This window comes from Mustela putorius, unplaced genomic scaffold (genome assembly GCF_011764305.1).
Source record: "Mustela putorius furo isolate JIRA1106 unplaced genomic scaffold, ASM1176430v1.1 tig00003942_pilon_pilon_pilon, whole genome shotgun sequence".
Classification (NCBI taxonomy): Eukaryota; Metazoa; Chordata; class Mammalia; order Carnivora; family Mustelidae; genus Mustela; species Mustela putorius.
The window spans coordinates 16,485,340-16,505,687 of NW_025422087.1; the positions used below are offsets into that span (position 1 = coordinate 16,485,340).

The 20,348-nt window shown below is 35.8% G+C and overlaps 2 protein-coding genes across 9 annotated transcripts in view; both read left to right on the plus strand.

Annotated features, from left to right (window-relative positions):
- RABGAP1L (RAB GTPase activating protein 1 like) overlaps window positions 1–20,348 on the plus strand; it is a 778,147-nt gene that overhangs the window by 271,500 nt on the left and 486,299 nt on the right. Inside the window, exons 15-16 of one of the 8 annotated variants that reach the window (XM_045069735.1) lie at window positions 7,873–7,935; window positions 9,629–9,646. The exons of 5 other annotated variants lie outside the window; for them this stretch is intronic. In XM_045069735.1, coding sequence (XP_044925670.1) covers window positions 7,873–7,929 — 57 coding nt within the window. In that variant the 3' untranslated portion in view covers window positions 7,930–7,935; window positions 9,629–9,646. Of the gene's footprint in view, window positions 1–7,872; window positions 7,952–9,628; window positions 9,759–20,348 lie in introns of those variants that run through there. 2 more of the 8 variants (XM_045069736.1, XM_045069734.1) reach the window with 2 other exon arrangements.
- Window positions 9,846–12,811, plus strand: GPR52 (G protein-coupled receptor 52). Its single transcript, XM_013061132.2, has one exon. It carries the CDS (start codon window positions 9,847–9,849, stop codon window positions 10,930–10,932), a length of 1,086 nt encoding a protein of 361 aa, XP_012916586.1. The 5' UTR covers window position 9,846; the 3' UTR covers window positions 10,933–12,811.

A 20,348-nucleotide genomic window follows, 5' to 3' on the forward strand; every position in this document is an offset into this window, starting at 1 on the left:
GTAGACTGATTGAGAGGGTGTGAAAGTAGACATAGGATAGATGGACGTATTCTGTCTTATAGGATCTGTTCTTTTAGACATTACATTAACTTTCACTCTTGATGGGACATTGCTTTGGAGGATTATGATATTTTTCTTTTTAAACATCAATATATATAATTTCCTGGAAACAACTCAAGTAGTTCAGGGCTCTAATTTGGTGGTTTTACAAAGAAATGGAGCACTTAAAACATGCAAGTGCAATAATAGCTTTCTCATTCTTTGTGGCTATAATTTACATATAAGTGAAATGCACAGATCTTAAATGTCACATTTTGATGAGTTTTGATATAGATGCATGTATGTTACCCACAGACACCAAGATATACCATGTTTCCATCATTCTTAAAAGTTTTCTAATACCTCTTGCTGGTCAAGACACACACACACACACACACATACACACACACACACACACACATGTCCACACCCCATATGAGGGAACTATGTTCTGTTTCTTTCATCAAAAATTAGTTTCACCTATTCCAGAATCATATAAACATATCACAGTTAGTTTATCTGTTACCCTGGTGATGGATAGATGGATTGTTTTCAGTTTGGGGCTATTAAAAGTAAAGCTGCTATGTACATTTTTTTTTTTTTTTAAAGATTTTATTTATTTATTTGACAGAGAGAAATCACAAGTAGATGGAGAAGCAGGCAGAGAGAGAGAGAGGGAAGCAGGCTCCCTGCTGAGCAGAGAGCCCGATGCGGGCCTCGATCCCAGGACCCTGAGATCATGACCTGAGCCGAAGGCAGCGGCTTAACCCACTGAGCCACCCAGGCGCCCGCTATGTACATTTTTATACACATTTTTGGTGGATATATTTTTTCATTTTGATGGGTTGGAACTAGTGAGTAGATTTGTTTTATGTTATAAGAAACTCCCCAACTGTTTCATGGTTTTAAAAGTTGGGCCATTTTTGAGGATATGGAGAAAAAGGAATCCTCTTTCCCTGTTGGTGGGAAAGCAAACTGGTACAGCCACCATGAAAACCAGTGTGGAGGTTCTTCAGAACTACCCTATCATCCAGCAATTGCATTACTGGGTATTTACCCAAAGAATACAAAAACACTAATTCAGAGGAATACATGCATCCCTATGTTTATAGCAGCGTTATTTACAAGAAGCGGCCCGATTATTTATTGGTCGATCCATGGATAAAGAAGAGGTGATATGTGTATATATGTGTGTGTATGTGTGTGTATATATATACACACACACATATAATGCTAATCGAAACAAGTCAGTTACAGAAGGCCAAATACCATACGATTTAAGAAAGGCAAAAAGAGGGGCACCTGGGTGGCTCAGTGAGTTAAAGCTTCTGCCTTCGGCTTGGGTCATGATCCCAGAGTGCTGGGATCGAGCCCTGCATCCAGCTGTCTGCTCCACATGGAGCCTGCTTCCTCCTCTCTCTCTCTCTGCCTGCCTCTCTGCCTACTTGTGATCTCTGTCAAATAAATAAATAAAATATTAAAAAATAAAAGAAAGGAAAAAAGACAAACAAGAAATAGACTCTTAATTATAGAGAACAAACTGATGGTTACCAGAGGGGAAGGAGGTGGGGGATGGGCGAAATAGGCAATGAGGTTTCAGGAGTGCCCTTGTCACTAGCACCAGGGGATGTATGGAGTGGCTGAATCACTATATTGTACGCTTGAAACTAATAGAACAGTGAAGAAAATCATATTAAAAAGTTGGGCCATTTTACATTACCACTAACAATTTTTAAGAGTTTGAATTGTTGTGCATTCTTACCAATATTTAGTATTCGCAGTGTTTTAATTTTAGCCATTTCAGTGGGCAGGTAGTTGTAGCTCATTGTGATTTTACTTTGCCTTTTCTTGATGACCATTGATGCTGAGCACTTTTTTATTTTGTTTTGATGGCCATTTGTCTATCTTCTTTGGTGAGGTGTCTGTGACAGCATTTCCCCATTTTTAATTGGGTTCTTTGTATTTTTACTAACAAATTTTTAATTTTAGATACAATTTTTTTGTTAGATAATATGTTTTGCTAATGTTTTCTCCTAGTCTTTTGACTTACTGATTTTCTTACTAATATTTTTTGGAAAAGCAGAGTTTTGATTTTAAGCATAATTAATTACATTTTACTTTTATTGTTATTGCTTTCTATATCTAAAGAGATCTTTGTCTACTGACATGTTATGAAGATTTTCTCCTTCTAGTATGTTTTCTTTTAGAAGCTACATATTTATAATTTAAGTTTTTATGTTTAGATCTATGATTATCTCAAATATATTTTTGTTTATAGTATGAGGATAGGGTCAAAGTTAATTTTTCCCAGATATCCAAAGTTTTCTAGTAATATTTACTGAAAAGATTTTCTTTTCCTCTTGACTTGATTTAGTCTTTTAAAATTCAGTTGGTAAGTTTGGGTTTATTTTTGGACTCTGTTCTCTTTACTGACTTACTTGTTTATCCTTATGCCAGTCTTGAGTACAGTGGCTTTATAGTAAGTCTTAAAATCAGGTTGTGCCAGTCTTCCAGCTTTTAAAAATGCCTTTCCCCAGATTGTTTTAGCTACCCCAGGCCCTTTTTTATTTACGTACAAATTTTAGAATCAACTGTTTAGTTCTACAAATAGCAATAAACCCATAGATTAATTTGAGAAAAACTAACATTCTTAACAATATTGAGTCTTCTAACCCATAAAGGTGGTATATCACTCCATTTACTTAGGGCCTTTTAATTTTGTAGTCTTCACGGTAGAGGTATTACACATCTTTTATTAACTTTATTGGTATTTTCTGTAAATGGTTTATTGTTTTAAAATTTCATTTACTATAATTTATTGCAAATATATAGAAATTCAGTGATTGTTGTGTTTTGACCTTGTATTTGGACAAGATTTACTCATCAGTTCTAATTATCTTTGGGGTAGATTTTTAAAGTACTTCTTATGTATTTAGTCATGTCTTCCAATTCTTGTATGGCTTAGCTATTTCTTTTTCTTGCCTGTTACACTGGCGGGGACTGCCAGTACACTGTGCTTGGAAGTGGTAAGAGCAGACATCTTTGTCTGTTTTCATCTTAAAAAGAAAGCATTTACTCTTTCACCATTAAATACCATTCTAGCTACAGGTTTTTCCATGGAGTGTCTTTGGCAGGTTGAGGAAGTTTTTTTCTGTTCCACCACTCATTTAATATTTGTTAAATATTTGTAATTGTTAATAACTTGTCATAATGAAATAAAATTAATAATATAAACTTGTTTTCTGTCCTTAGACATCACTAAATGAGTGATTGTATATGTGCTACTTCACATGTTTTTTTTTTTGTAGCATTTAGACCAAGTTGCTTTGATAACTACATTTTTAAAATATATTGATACTGTATGTTGTAGTATTTGTCATTCTTAAAATAAGTCAATAATCATTATCCCCTGCCAGATAGGATTTTTCAGAGCACTAGTCAAATACTCATATTGAATCGGGTTTAGGTAGAGGTATAGATGAATAATATTTCCCTTAATTTGAATATATTAAGAGTCTAATTATTCTCCTTCTGCAATTAGGATATATACTTTTATAAATTTCTTGTGAAGCTTGAATGCCATTCGGGGGGGTTGCAAGGAACTCTGAGCTTCGCAGAAACTGGTTATTGGTGTTTTTCTGTCTTACAGACTCTTCAAGCTATTTTTATGTGCTTTATATTAGTTTTATTAAACTCTTATTTAGCTCCAGTTTTATGCCCAGTAGTGTAAAGTAGGTACTTAAGATATAATGTGGAATAATACAGGTATTTCTCCTTTTGTGGGGCTTGCAAACTAGTTAGGAAGATATGGACTAGGTCATTACAAACTACAAGAATGGAATCTGGTCTAATCTGGGAATTCAAGAAAGGTAGCTGTGAGACAGTGGTATTTGAACAAAATCTGAAGGTTGCACCTGAATTAACTAAAAAAGTGTGATAACATAGTAACCAGCGGGTACAAATGTCCTGAGGCAGTAGAGAACATAGCAAATATATGTGGGACAGGAGGATGGGTGGAAGAGGGGGAGGTTTAGCTAATCCTAAACGATATAGAAAAGAAGTAAGATTGGATGAATATGTAGAGAACAGATTTTATAGGACCTGTTAGGACTTTATCTTAAGCGCAGTGTGAAACCACTGAAGTATTTTATTTTATTTTATTTTTAAGATTATTTATTTATTTGACAGAGAGAGAGAGATCACAAGTAGGCAGAGAGGCAAGCAGAGAGAGAGTGAGAGAGGGAAGCAGGCTCTCCACTGAGCAGAGAGCCCGATGAGTGGCTTGATCCCAAGACCCTGAGATCATGACCTGAGCCGAAGGCAGAGGCTTAACCCACTGAGCCACCCAGGCGCCCCACCACTGAAGTATTTTAAAAGGGTAGTGGTATCATCTGGCTTTCATTTTTGGAAAGAATATTTTGTTTGTTTATGCATAATGGATTGAAGAGAGGTCACAGGCATCTCAGGAAGACCACACTGGAAGCCACTGCATGAGCCCACACACAAGGTAATGTTAGTTTGCTTAGGGCAGTGACAGTGGAGATGGAGAAAAGTTAACAGATGGGAGGAGTAGTTGAAGAAATAGATACATTCTGTTTCTGGATGTATACACCCTTTTTGTACCTTTAAAAATGTTTATTTTAAAAATGCTTTTTATTCTCTATTTGTTTACTTTTTATAATATTATATTGGTTATGTAGTTCTTGATAATCATTACTTACTGTTTATCTTATTTACCATTGATGCTGATATCTTTCTGTTACTTTGCTATTTAGGTCCTATTGAGTAGTTGCCTGAAATGCTTAGATGTTTAATAATGAAATATTGATGCATATAAAAGAATATGTAAAACAGATGGTATAAATAAGAAACCAAACACCTGTGGTGTGTCATCTCATAAAGCTATATTTTTTGCTGTTAGAAGTAATTCTGAAATATCCCAAATAATGATTCCGCTTAGTATTTCCCAGCTAGCATTCCTCAGTTGAAAGGAGAGGGAAGTGGTTGATAATGATTGTAATAAGAATGACAGTAATAAAACATCTAATGGCCCCTAACATGAAGAGAATTATGCCTAATTTAAACACAAAGAATGCTTTGTGTAATGAGCTATGTAAATATATGATATAAATGCCTTTTTGTTATTAGAGCTTCACATTATAAATTAGTTCCTATTATAATCAGATGAGAAAAAAGGTTGATGAGGGACCAAGTCAGTCTCTAAAAAAAGAAAATTATCTTGTAAGAACCATTAAAGTTTTTTGTAAGTTGGTAGAAGGAAAGCGGGAAGCTTAGTGGATCAAAGACTCTAGTTGAACTCTTTCTTATATTGTCGCAATACTTTTGAAAGCATGTACAATTATGGATTAGAGTATTCATAGACTCAAATCCCTGTCAGTGATAGTTTTTGGAAATAAATGTGTCAAACTAAAGGAATTTAGTATTTGAATTTCCCTGTGAGACTTTTTTTTGCCATTTCCCTCATTTTGGAAAAATTACATTCAAAGCTATTTTAAAAATATGTAAAATCTAGGGGCGCCTGGGTGACTTAGTTAAGCATCTGCTTTCAGCTCAGATGATGATCCCAGGGTCCTGGGATCGAACCTGTGTTAGTCTCCCTGTTTCTCCTTCTCTCTCTGTCCCTCTCCGCCCCCACGTCCCCGCCCCAAGCAACCTGTTTGGGCTCTGTCTCTCAAATAAGTAAATAAAAATCTTTAGGAAAAAAAGAGTAGATCTTTAAAGAAGATATGTAAAGTCTATCCTTGTAAATGGTTTATTTAGATTTTGGTGACATGGGTAACTTTAATTATTGATAGTGTTTTATTTTTCGATGGATTTATAGTAAAGCTTAGTATTTAACTCTTTCTAATATGGGGTATGGGATCTGTCTATATTCATGAATATTTATCAAATATAATTTTTATTTTGAATATTTATTATTATCGTAAAAGAGAATGTTAGTTAATTCTAGTCTTGTTTGATTTTAATGCTTTTAGGTATCTCTAGAAGTCAAAATACTTCTCTGTAAAATAGGACCTTCTAGCCTTTTGTATTACATTTAAATATTTACTTTCAAAGCTCAGCTTAGTACTACTCTACAGTTGTTATTCTAACTTTGTTTATAAATTATTCTGGTAATGAGAAATGTGCTTGCATTCTGTATTTCAGCTAAGCCTCTGAAAATTTTTAACAATAATATGGCCTTCCTGTTGGGCAGTTCAACATGGAGGAAAAAAATAGGGCTTTCTATTATTTAAAAATTACTTTAAGAAACAAAATTGTTGAACACAGGGGAAGAGAAGGAAAGATAAAATAAGACAAAATCAGAGAGGGAGACAAACCATAAGAGACTCTTAACTATAGGAAACTGAGGGTTGCTGGTGGGAAGTTGGGTGGGGGGATGATGGGTAAGTGGTTGGTGGGCATTAAGGAGGGCACTTGATGGAAGAGCACTGTGTGTTATATGCAACTGATGAATAACTAAATTCTACCCCTGAAAGTAATAATACACTCTATTGTTAACTAACTTGAATTTAAATGAAATCTAAAGAAAAAAAAAAAATCCAGAGGGAGAGAGAGGTTTATCAATATGGTGTTAGGATTGATAGTTTCAGCCTGCTTCAATGCTAGCTTCATTATTCTAGTAGGCAAGTTATACTTACCTTTTCTAGTACCCACCTTCTTCCTTTGAGAAATGATAATGATGGGTACCTACTCCATAAAGATTTAAGGTTTTTATAGATAGAAAATATATAAAGCATATAGCATAATGGTTGGCACACAGAACGTGCTTAACAGATGTTAGTTATCTTCCGTTTTCATTTTAATTTTCCTTATTTAATTCTGAAATGATTTGTAAATTAGTTCTAAGTCACTTTAAAGGAAAGTGCTGACCCCATGAAAAATAAGCTTAAAATAGAGAATGTTTGTCTGTAGTACGTCAAAATAAATGGAAATGTTTTTCATCTCCACCAGGTTAAGGAGCTTAATTTGCTTTCTTCTAACTTGGGCATGAGTAGCTCAGTCACTATATGACAGAGTTCTTTGACTCTGAGTGTTTTTCATATTAGGATAAAGATTAGAGTAAATGCCTATTTTACCTATTTCTAATACCTACTTTTCAGAATTCACATTTAACCTTAAATATTTGCCCAAATAGATTTTAGCATAGAAGTGTTAGTTCCACTGCTTTGTTTATACAGTAAAATACATTAAATTCAACAATTTAGTGTGGGTATGGCAGGGATTGGAGAGATTATTAAATGACTTCTATTAATCAAAATATAACTATTTTAGAGAGTAAAAATAGTAGCTATATCACTTGAGTTCACGAAGACTTAGCTGATTTTTAATAATTAATACATTTTTTTCTGCCAGTGAGCATTAGATTTCTGCTGACTTTTTAGTGTCAGAGTACCTCGTGGTAGTTTCTCTACAGGGTTTAAAGGTGTATCCCAGTGCTTTTTTGTTTTTGTTTTTTTCTGTACTGCCCATAGGAAATAATCTTTACAAATGCTATAAGGAGACTGCCTCTAGAGAGTCACACGTGCCATTAATATGTTATAAGGATCGGTCAGTTGCATTGTCTTCTCTTGTCAATCTTGATCGGAGCTTGCCGAGTAAGTCTATAAGCCTGCATGTGCCTGGCAACTGTTACCTAGTGACAGTTTCAGCTGCAGTAGCCATTGGCTGTGCTGTTGATTGGGGCAGGAGGACCGAGTCACCTTTCTGATGGTGAGTTCTTCTGCATCAGCTCAGGATGAGGAGGAGGAGCAGGGCTCCGGCTCAGGTGGAGGCAGTGATACTGAGAGATTGTGAATTATCTACCGACAGCATCCTGGTGACTGCATCGCAGTGAATCGGACTTCTGAAGCAAGCAGCCCAGCCTAGCAGCTGGTAAGAGTGAATGTAGGTGAGAAGCATTGCCTTATTCCTGTAAGAAGAGAACTATTTTGTGATAAGTGAAACTAGGTATGTGCAAGGAGGAATATCCTGTGGATGTTACAAAAGAAGAAAGACTTCCCTGAATGACTTGGTTGTGCATGAGAAAATAACTTTCAGAAGAATGCTTTCTATTAAGCTGCTGCTTTGTTCCTGAAGGAAATGTTTTTTATCTAATGCAATGTTATTTCTTCAAGAGGGATGACAACAAAGACTGACAGGAAACTCTCTCAAATACCTGTACTTTAAAAAAGATTTTTGACAAATGTTCACTTGATAGCAGAATGACCTTGGAAGCCTTTTGGATGGATTCTATCCTGCAAGCCTCTCAGTATTTCACACTGTAGGATTTAAACTCATCTTGATGCTTTAGAGGTATTTTAAAATAAGACCATCTTATAACCTACCTAATGGCCCCTGTATTAATTGAGCACTTGCTCAAAATAGAACACAGTAATAGAAGAGGCATTTTCTTAACATATGGCTGCTATGTAACTGCAAATATAACAAAGAAGGTAATTTTCCACTTTCAGAAGATTTAGTCAAAGTAATGATCTAATGTGTTAATCCTTTGATGAAAATAGAAGAGATCTAGAGACAGAGACTACGAAGCCTACTAGGAATTCCTGAGTAATAAATAATGGCAACATTTCTGGTCAAAGAAGCTCAGAGTATATAGGAAAGTTTCTGTTGCCTGAATTTCATGTATCCTTACATATATATGTGAGATATAGGTGTGCTTGTGAAGGTGAGAATAACTTTGAGCTATGTATTTTATGATCATGCTCCATTGTAAGGAAGGTGGCATATCAGATAATGAAAGTTACTTTTAGTTAATGATGCTGAAATTAATAAGTTATTTATTTTCCCTTGGAAAAGGAAAAAGTATAAATTACATTGTTGGTGGTAGCACTAGTAATTGTGATGGGCTAAAGCTGTTTTCATCTGAATGCTTAGAAGACTGCATGCAGAATTAAAACTTTAAAGTTTATCGTCTTTTGTCAGGTGTTAACATTGTATATAACATATACAATGTTATATTGTATTTGTATATTATCTCCCCTACTGGAAATAGGCTTTTATTTCTTCATGAGAGTTATAAGGCAATCTGGAGTCTTTTACCTCGGTTCTGCTCCTTTGTGCCCAAGTATAGCTGAGTCTTTTAGAATTAACCTTGTGTCTGTGCTTTTGGGGGGTGTGTGTGGGGTTAGCTCTTTTGAGAAATGAGAGAGAAATAGATCATAAAGTTGATCCACCAGCATCAAACCCTGAACTGAGCCCAAAGACACTCTTTGCTGCAATGAACTTTTTCTTAGATTTGCAACTAGATCTTAGATCTTAATTATTTAAATTGTAAAATATGAATCCACTTCTCATCATAGATGAAGGAGGAAGCCTGAGACAATTTAAGATTCTTTTTTTCTCATTTGTTCTAGTTGATCCCTAACAAACTACCTTTCTGAGGAGACCAAACCGCCCACAAAGGCTTTTTTTCCCTTGGCAATAGATTTTTTTTTTGGCAGATCTAATTTTTCATAGTGCAAGGTATTAAGAACTCCATTTTCTCTAGAAGTTCCTGTGTCTCGAGAAAGTTGTTTGAGAGCACCGGAGGAAGCTAATCAGTGACCTTTTTTCACCTCCTTTCTAGCTTACCTCCCTTTCTTCCCCCCCAAAGTTGAGATGTGTCACTGCTGCACTGAGCTGATGAAGAGGCTTGAGCACTCTCTGGGAGGCTTAGCTGTGACAGAAGCGCTGCCGCTGTCTCCCGAAGCTGATCCCAAGACACTAATGTGCAGAGTTTAACACATGCTGGACAGGGCACCTGCTTGCTGGAGCCTCGGCTGCACGCTCCCTTAATTCCAAGCCATGAACGAATCCAGGTGGACTGAATGGAGCATCTTGAACATGAGCAGTGGCATTGTGAATGTGTCTGAACGTCACTCCTGCCCACTTGGATTTGGCTACTACAGTGCAGTGGATGTGTGCATCTTTGAGACTGTTGTTATTGTCTTGCTGACATTTCTAATCATTGCCGGGAATTTAACAGTCATCTTTGTCTTTCACTGTGCTCCACTCCTGCACCATTATACCACCAGCTACTTTATTCAGACAATGGCATATGCTGATCTTTTCGTTGGAGTGAGCTGCTTGGTTCCAACTCTCTCACTTCTCCACTACTCCACAGGTATCCATGAGTCACTGACCTGCCAGGTTTTCGGATATATCATCTCCGTTCTAAAGAGTGTTTCTATGGCATGTCTTGCTTGCATAAGTGTGGACCGCTATCTGGCAATAACCAAGCCTCTTTCCTACAATCAACTGGTCACCCCCTGTCGCCTGAGAATTTGCATTATTTTAATCTGGATCTACTCTTGCCTAATTTTCTTGCCTTCCTTTTTTGGCTGGGGGAAACCAGGGTACCATGGTGACATCTTTGAATGGTGTGCCACCTCTTGGCTCACCAGTGCCTATTTTACTGGCTTTATTGTTTGTTTACTTTATGCTCCTGCTGCCTTTGTTGTCTGCTTCACTTACTTCCATATTTTTAAAATTTGCCGGCAGCACACCAAAGAGATAAATGACCGGAGGGCCCGATTTCCCAGCCATGAGGTGGATGCCTCTGGAGAGACTGGACACAGCCCCGACCGTCGTTACGCCATGGTTTTGTTTCGGATAACCAGTGTGTTTTACATGCTGTGGCTCCCTTACATAATTTACTTTCTTCTAGAAAGCTCCCGGGTCTTGGACAATCCAACGCTGTCCTTCCTAACAACCTGGCTTGCTATAAGTAATAGTTTTTGTAACTGTGTGATCTATAGCCTTTCCAACAGTGTTTTCCAGCTGGGCCTCCGAAGACTGTCCGAGACAATGTGCACATCTTGTATGTGTGTGAAGGATCAGGAAGCTCGAGACCCCAAACCTAGGAAAAGGGCTAATTCCTGCTCCATTTGAAGAGAACTATATAGAAATCAAATGTAATCCGAAAGGGGTTTTGGATTGTATTCTAGATTCATTTGCCACTAGAGAAATATTTACTTGAATAGTTGACTATGAGATGGAGAGACGAGAGGTTTCTTTTTTTTCCCTCTTTTTCCACGGTGGTGGTGGGGGGAACTAGAGAAAAGAATGTATAGAGGGCAATCTCATGAGATAATTATAGTGTGTGAATATAAATGTACAGTAATAGCAAAATTAAGCCCTGAGGATGAAAAAAATATTGAAAACAGTATTTCAGATCTTCCACAGGACATGAGCAAAGCCCCTCGGCATCTCTGTCTTCTCTGACTGAGCTCTCCCCTCTGTCTTAGCCTCTCATTCCGTCTGTCTATGTCTCTCTCGTCTCTTTGTGTTTGTGGAAGTTACTTACATAAATTGCCCTTTATGGGAAAATGCTACATATTATATATGTGGCAATGTACATTTTTTTTTTTGCATCAAAGCATACTTTTAGATACGAATCTACAATCTATAAGTGGTTTCTCCATGAAGGATGCGTAGTAAGCATTGTATTTTATTACCTGCCACATAACCCTTTTGCTTGTGTTTTTATACTATCCGCAGCATAAAATTTCTGCTATAAACAAAAAGAAACAGTATTTTTGTTCCGGCTAAAATTATGCTTAGCCCCCACCCCCACCCCCTTCTGACAGCCTGCTCTTTCTTTTTCTCTCCATTTTTCTTGATCTGCCTCCTTCGGTACCTTAATCCAAAAGTGTCTTAGCTAATAAAGAATCTACCATATAAAACAATCATAATGTTAAATAATGTATTCCTTCCAACAAAGCAATCTATAGCTCATTTCAGATACTGTGTTAAATATTCTTAATAGCTTTTGTAAACATTTTTATCTGGTTCCTTTTCATTCAGTTCATGTGCCCAAAGTGGTATCTTTTTTTTTTTTTGCTTTAATAAAGCTTTGTTTTTCTTTAAGAAAATCCACAAATAATTCTAATGCAGACGCATAGTATTCACCAGAAGTGAGGTATTGATTGCCCTTCGGACCACACTCCATGTGTCCCCCTTTTCTTTCCCCCTTAAGAGTAAATATTAATCTTTTTGTGTTAGGTCTACAAAGCTTAGTGTTGCGTCCACCAATCATTTGTATGATATGCATTTGCATATACTATATTTTTTACAACAAAGAAAATGTAAATTATATCATGTGATCTGTGCCTAATGTTTTCTTAGCACAATATATAGATCAATGTTGCTTAAGTCATCAACATTGGAAAAAATATACAAAAACTTCTTTGAAGAGAAAATTACTTTTGTGTAGTTGTTATTTAGATATTTATATTAGACCAAGCTGCATTCTTAGTACTGCTGAGAATATGATATACTTAATTATCAAATACAGGTAAGAGCTGTCAGTATTTTCTTTTGTAATGATCTGTTTTCATACGCAAAGATTAAATTAACTTATTTTTTAGTGTGCTACATGGACTTGTATAATAAATTATCAGGGGTTTAGATGTAGCAAAAGGGCATTTGGGGAATTAGTAGTGAAGCAGGTGTGAGTGGTAAAACATCTGAATCTTACTTTTTTACTATAAGTTTCCTGCCTGACAGATATTTTAAAGTTTATATCAAACTACTGAGTATTTTTCTTCTCAGCATTTTGATTTCTTTGTTTTATGAAATGCATTTAATGAAATGTGCCTATGACTTCAAATTGGAAGCCAACTGTGTTTGCACACTAGTGGTTTGACTTCAGAGGTTCTTTAATAGAAAATGTCATCATTTTATTGAGGTTGTTCTGAACCCATGTATATTTTTAAACATGTAAGAAAAGTTTAAAATAAAGAATAAAATAGTATTCTATATATCAAAATCAGACTTTGTTTCAGTTTAATGAACACTCGCTTAGAATAAGACTTTGCTTGTTTGGGAATCAAAATTTAATTGTTTCACATTTCTGTGATTTGGATTTTGTATATTCTTATCTCTGTTTGCCAGTGACATCTTGGATAAGTTGAGATGAGCCTTTTAGGTTCAGACCAGTTCAAGAAAAACAAAATTCAAGAAAGTATAATACTTCTGACTTTTCAGCTGTCACAAATAAAGTCTTCAACATGATATGCATTATTTGGTAATCATATTTTTATTCCTTTAGTTTGGTCTGTAAATATACTTAGAAAGGATTCAGTAGGTGTCTGTAGAGGAAACCTGAGGTTGTGTTTATTGCATTTTCCTCTTCTGGCTTTTCCTTTTGATAATTAATAACAATATGTGTCCAGTTTTAACAGTGTTAAGTTGTACATATAACATTTAATCCTCATTATACTAACCCTTTCAGATAGGTACTGTTATTATTCTTACCCTAGAGATGAGCAAACTAAAGAAGGGTGACTAATGCCAGGTCACTTGGTTAGTCCGTAACGGAGGTTCACTCACACTCAGCTGGGTTGGAGCCAAAGCCTGTGCATTGAACCACTGTGCTGTACTGCTTTTTTCTTTTCTTTTTTCTCCTTTTCTCTTCTCTTCTTTTCTTTCTTTCTTCTCTTTCTTTTTCTATTTCTCTCTTCCTTCCTTCCTTCCTTACTCCCTCCCTTTCTTTTCTTTCTTTCTCTTCCTCAAAAGCTTTCACACCTTTGTACCTCTCTCTGTCTGTACCTTGTCCTTACAAAATTTTTCTGAGTTTTCTTTTTCCTTGCCTAAATCTTTTGCTTTAGTCCTTTCCATGTTTTGTGATATCATTTCCCTTGATCTTACACATTTCTTTTATTAAAATACCAATCTAGTAGGCCCAAACTTGCCAGTTTACTCTATCATCAAACTGAAGCCCCAGGACAGAGCATTTCCTTGACATTGCCTTTATTCACATTTGTTAAGTTTTTGTTGAATAGTTTCTTCAGATCTCTATAAATTTCTTATAGGAAAAAAAAAATGTTTGGTGAAGGAGAGTAGAGAAGGAAAGCTTTACTGTGAGCTACAAGGCTTACAGTAAAGGCAAGTTCTGGATTTAGAGTTTTCATTTTTTATCATGTTTTGCATGCAACTCGAAGGCAAGCCACTTAACTTCCTTTTGACATATTTTAACGTGTTTATATAATAAGATAATACTTATTTTGAAGCTACTCTTTTTTAGATTAATGTGTTTTAAAAATAGAAAGTGTAACCATTATTCTCATCATTATACTGTATTCGGTGGTAATTATCCAATTCGGTTCTAAGTGACAGCCAAACAGTAACGCTGTAGTTGATTACTGGTAATTCTATTATCTGTAGAGCCATTTTTTTAAAAAAAGATTTTATTTATTTGACAGAGAGAGATCACAAGTAGGCAGAGAGGCAGGTGGGGGGAGGGGGGAAGCAGGCTCCCTGCTGAACAGAGAGAGTCTGATGGAGGCCTCGATTCCAAGACCCCAAGATCATGACCTGAGCTGAAGGCAGAGTCTTAACCCACTGTGCCACCCAGGCACCCCCTGGGGAGCCATTTCTAAAGTTACATAGTGTTGGAAGCCTTTATAACCCATGTGTATGAAATCTGGACTGAAATCCTGGCCTGCAGAAGCCGTTTGGCCCTAGGTAAGCTACCAGGTCCTCAGTTTTCTCATCACTAAAATCCAGAGACTTATACCTTACTGTTAACGCTGGATTTGAGGACTGAACAAGGTAATGTAGTCTATGTGCCCAGCAGGCTCCTTGCTCATAAAAAACGTTCAGAATGTGAGCTCCTTGTTTCATTGTGGCTGCCATATTTATTGCCATCACAATTCAAAGATCACTAATTCCAATTTAAGAAACTTACATTTTATAACAGAATTAATCCATTGAGTTTAAGAGTTTCCTGAAATGGCATTTTTTAAATCTGTTTAAACTCAGATTTTGGCTTAAATTCAAATTTTTTTATATAGAGAGAGCTTCCATAATTTCTGAAAGCTCATTTTCCAGGAATGTTATTCATGAAGACATTTGAGATGAAGGATAAATTAGCAAGCAGTTGTTGGGAAGATTCTGAGATTGACTTACCTTCTTACCTGATTGTATTAAAAGATGCCTAAACATTTTTCTTTTGTCAGGTTGGCAGTTATAGGAACAGATTGTTCAGGAATGTTTTGCCATTTGTCTTTACATTTTCGTTTTCTTGACTTACTGAAATGGAATCTAAGTATTTTGTTATATACATGTTACCTGGAAGATACAAAGATGAACCAGCAGGTTCCTTGTACATATAGCACTGATTCATAAGTTTAGAAATAAATGAAGTTGTTGCCTTAAAGGACTTTCTTCTGTCTCTTTCCACCCTGGGAGGTGATCATTAGAGATGAAAAAGATGTAAGTGTGCGGTAAGTAAAGGAGGTTAAGGTGTGAAGAATTTGCTAGTACAGTGTGTTTAGGTTGGGCCATCACAGTGCACAGGAGCTTGTGTTACTGAGTTGATGTGATATTCAGATGTGTAGATTTCAACAGGTGCTCTTCTCCCTGAACAAAACTTTTTTTTTTTTGGATTAAGAAGAATATGTAGAAAATGGCATACTCTACAACCAAATATGTAGACACTGAGGAAAACTAAAATGCTTAGAAAAGAAAAAACAACAACAAAAAAAAACAGATCCCCTTTTCATTGTTTCTCGTAAATGGGTTTATCCAGTGCTAGTTTTGCTCTATTAATTTAAAATACTCATAACCTTGTTTAATAGTATAAATGGTTGTGTCTTAAAATATTAAAAGTGATGTGATTGGCTCTTCTTTATTCATGTCCTGTTTAATTTTTTTTTTTTTTTTAGAATGAACAATTACTTCTTTTTATAGTCAGAAAAAGAAAAATTGTTCTGTTAAAAGAACACTGAGGGGTGCCTGGGTGGCTCAGTTGGTGACGTGCCTCTGGCTTAGGTCGTGATCGCAGGGTCCTGGTATTGAGCCCATTCTGGACTCCCTGCCCAGTGGGGAGTCCGCTTCTCCCTCTCCATCTGCCCCTCTCCCCCACTTGTGCTCTCTCTGTCTCTCTCAATAAAATAAATAAAAATATTTAAAAAGAATGTTGGAAAGAAAAGAATGCTATTTTTAAAATATTTTGAAGGGCACCTAGGGTTAAACGTCAGACTCCTGATTTTGGCTTGGGCTGTGAGACTGAGCCTCTGCGCTCAGCATGGAGTCTGCTCAGGATTCTTCCTCTCCCTCTGTCCCTTCCTCCACTCCTGTGCGCACTCCCTCTATCAAATAAGTAAACAAATCTTTTTAAAAAATTAAAATATTTCGACATTTTGCAAAACAGTTTTTGTTGATTCTACAAGTAGCATTATTCAATTATGTCTCAGAATTTTTCTTTTGAATCGATATAGTTTTCTTTTTTTTTAAATTCCAGCTAGTGAACACATAGTATCACATTAGTTTCTGGTGCACAGTATGGTGATTCCGCAGTTTTATATGCCATCCAGTGCTCATCACAGATGCACTCCTCAATCCACACCATGTACTTACCCCTCTTCTCTGTAACCGTCAGCTCTCTACGATTAAGAGTCTGTTTCTGGATTTGTCTCCCTCATTTTCCCCCTTGGCTCATTTCTTCTGTTTCTTAAGTTCTGCATATGAATGAGATCATATGGTGTTTTGTCTTTCTCTGACTTACTTTTGCTTAGCATTGTACTCTCCAGCTTCACCTATGTTGTTGCAAATGACAGGATTTCATTCTTTTTATGGCTGAATAATGTTCCATTATGTATAATATTCCATTACATATAATTCCATTATATGTAATGGAATATTATATATATGGGTGTATAAATATACATAATCCCCTTCATATGTGTATATGTATATACATATATATAATCTCCGTGTGTGTGTGTGTGTGTGTAATCTCCTTCATCCATTCACTAATCAGTGGACACTTGGGCTGCTTCCATATCTTGGAATCTGTTGTAATCTATTGTAGACTATGCTGCTATGAACATAGGGGTGCATGTATCCCTTTGAATTAGTGTTTTTGCATTCTTTGGGTAAATACTCTGTAGTGCCATTGCTGGATCATAAGGTAGCTCTACTTTTAACTTACACGATGTTCTCTACAGTGGCTACACCAGTTTGCATTCTCACCAACAGTGCAAGAAGGTTTCTTTTTCTCTACATCCTCACCAACATCTGTTGTTTTTTGTGTTATTGATTGTAGCCTTTTTGGCAGATGTGAGGTGACAGCTCGTTGTAGTTTTGATTTGCATTTCCCTGATGGTAGGTGATGATGAACATCTTCCCATGTGTTGGCCATCTAGATGTCTTCTTTGGAGAAATGTCTGTTCATGTCTTCTGCCCATTTGTAACTGGATTATTTGTTTTTTAGGTGTTATATTAGTTCTTTATATATTTTTGGATACTAACCCTTTTATCAGATATGTCATTTGCAAATACCTTCTTCCATTTCAGGTTGTCTTTTAGTTTTGTTGATTGTTTCTTTTGCTTTGTTGAAGTTTTTTATTTTGATGTAGGTCCAATGATTTATTTTTATTTTTATTTCCTCTGCCTTGGGGACCTAGCTAGAAAAAAGTTGCTATGGCCAGTGTCAGACATAACTGCATTTGTTCTCTTCTAGGATTTTTTTTTTTTTTTTTTGGTGTCAGGTCTCATATTTAGGTTTTTAATCCATTTTGAATTTACTTTTGTGTAGGCTGTAAGAAAGTGGTCCAGTTTCATTCTTTTGCATGTTGCTGTCTAGTTTTCCCAACATCATTTGTTCAAGAGACTGTCTTTTTCCCTTTGGATAGTCTTTCCTGCTTTGTCAAAGATTAGTCGTATAGTTGTGGATTTATTTCTGGGTTTTCTATTCTATGTTGTTTATCTGTGTCTGTTTTTGTGCCCATACTGTCCTGTTTTGATTACCACAGTTTTGTAATATAACTAGAAGTCTAGAATTGTAATGCATCTGGCTTTGCTTTTCTTTCTCAAGATAGCTTTGACTTCAGGGTCTTTTGTGTTTCCATACAAATTTTAGAATTGTTTGTTCTAGTTCTGTGAAAAATACTCTTGGTATTTCGAAGGGATTGCATTAAATGCAAAGATTGCTTTGGGTAGTGTAGACATTTTAACAATATTTGTTTTTCTAATCCATGAGCATGGAATGTCTTTCCATTTCTTTAAGATAGTCTATATAGTTTTCTGATTTCTGTAGTATTTACTTCAGAGTAAATTTTCTGAGAAATTTGATTCAATATTCGATATTCTTGAATTGTTTTTGCTTTAACACAGTGAATACAAATGTATCTGTGAATACAGTACAGACTAATGCAGTGAATGCATTGCAGCAAGAAATGACTAGTGCACTTGTCTGAGGTTATACCAGACATAAATAGTTGTTCATGTATAAACTCTGTAAAATAAAACTGTAAAACTTTACTTGAGTTCCTAAGAGAGTTTCAAGTTTAAAATAGGTATTGTTAGATTATACATTTTATACTAATAGCCTTTTCATAGTTATTTTCTTTACTCTTTCTGGAATTTTACAATTAAAAATATTAAATTGGTAAAATTGATATTATAAGTGACAGATTTGGGGAAGATTAAAAGAATTTCTGAAAAAGCAGGTAAAAAATCCTAAACATCCTTGTTCAACTTTTAAGATATTTAAATTTAATTTAAGTTAAATTATATTTACATTTTTCTTATACTTATTATTTGGTCAAGGAAAGGATGATTCATATTTTGGTTTTTGGAATTGCTTGAAGTTACCAATTTTAAAATAGATCGTAATTTCCTGTTTGTAAGAAAATAACTTCTGTATAATGTATACCTAGGTTTAGATATAATTTGTATTGAAATTTAAAATTACAGTGAGATAGACATTCAGTTTTTTTTTCCTCATTTCTACAAAGATCTTTAAACTTTACTGGATTTCTAGGTATTTTTATTTGTAAAGAAATCTGGAAAAGTACATTTTGAGGATTTATATTTATGATGTCATGTTACTAAGAGGGTCTTGTGATAGCTTCTGTTATTTCAGTCATCAGTTTCATGTATCAGCTCTTTTTCTAGATATGATTTAATATTTAACAATTGAACAGACTTAAAATTAGAGGACTATGTTGGGATTTACTTTTATAAATTTTGAAGTCCAGGACATCCATTGGTAGCATAGGGACAAATAAAGTGAGGTAGGGGGCAGGGGGTTGTTGCTTTTATCACATTATAAACTTAGGGGGGAAAATTCTGGCATTTTTGGTGTGTAGTCGTTGTTGTATATTTAATTACTTTTGTAATAATTCAATGCACACATCTTCTATAGAAGATATATTAAGATTTGAAGCCTCATTCTTGACCAAGATCACCATGATGTCCCAGTTTGGAATATTACTTGGGATATCTTCAAATGATTCAGTGTACCATGAGGAAAATGGAGACACATGTGTGCTTCTCCTATCAAATTTGAGTTTTAAAAAATTATTAGAAAAGTTCAAGTAGGGGTGCCTGGGTGGCTCAGTGGGTTAAAGCCTCTGCCTTCGGCTCAGGTCATGATCTCAGGGTCCTGGGATCGAGTCCCACATTGGGCTTTCTGCTCAGCAGGGAGCCTGCTTCCTCCTCTCTCTGTCTGCCTGCTTGGTCTCTCTCTGTCAAATAAATAAATAAAATCTTTTTTAAAATATTAAAAAAAAAAAAAGAAAAGTTCATGTAAAAATTTGAAAAGAACTTAAAGTGCTTTTTGAACATATGTAATAAATGCCCTTGACATTATGAATTAGGTGTATTCTAAAAGCTTTGGTGAGTAGGCACTATCTCATTTCACATACAGATATCTGAGATAAGATTTTTTTTTTTAAAGATTTTATTTATTTGACAGAGATCACAAGTAGGCAGAGAGGCAGGCAGAGAGAGGAGGAAGCAGGCTCCCCGCTGAGCAGAGAGCCCGATTCGGGGCTTGATCCGAGGACACTGGGATCATGACCTGAGCCGAAGGCAGAGGCTTTAACCCACTGAGCCACCCAGGCGCCCCTGAGATAAGATTTTTAAGTGACCCTAACAAGATCATACAGCTAGACAGAGATACTATTGAGTACATGCCTTGTGTAGCGGTAGTTTTATCTGTGATAAGGCTCTTGAATAATATATTTATTAATGGCTGGTGGTCGAATGACCTGACCCTTCTCTCTTGAGTAGAAAATGAAGACTTATTTTGTTGAATAAGTTGAATAAATTTCTTTGTGAAATTTTAACTTTTAACGTATGAAAGGGGAACGATTACCTTAAAATTAACTGTATGTTGCAGATGGGATTTTGAGATCATGGAAAATGTTGTGTGGTTTTTTTTTTTTAAGATTTTATTTATTTATTTGACAAAGATCACAAGTAGGCAGAGAGGCAGGCAGAGAGAGGGGAGGAGCAGGCTCCCTGCTGAGCAGAGAGCCCGATGTGGGGCTCGATCCCAGGACCCTGGGATCATG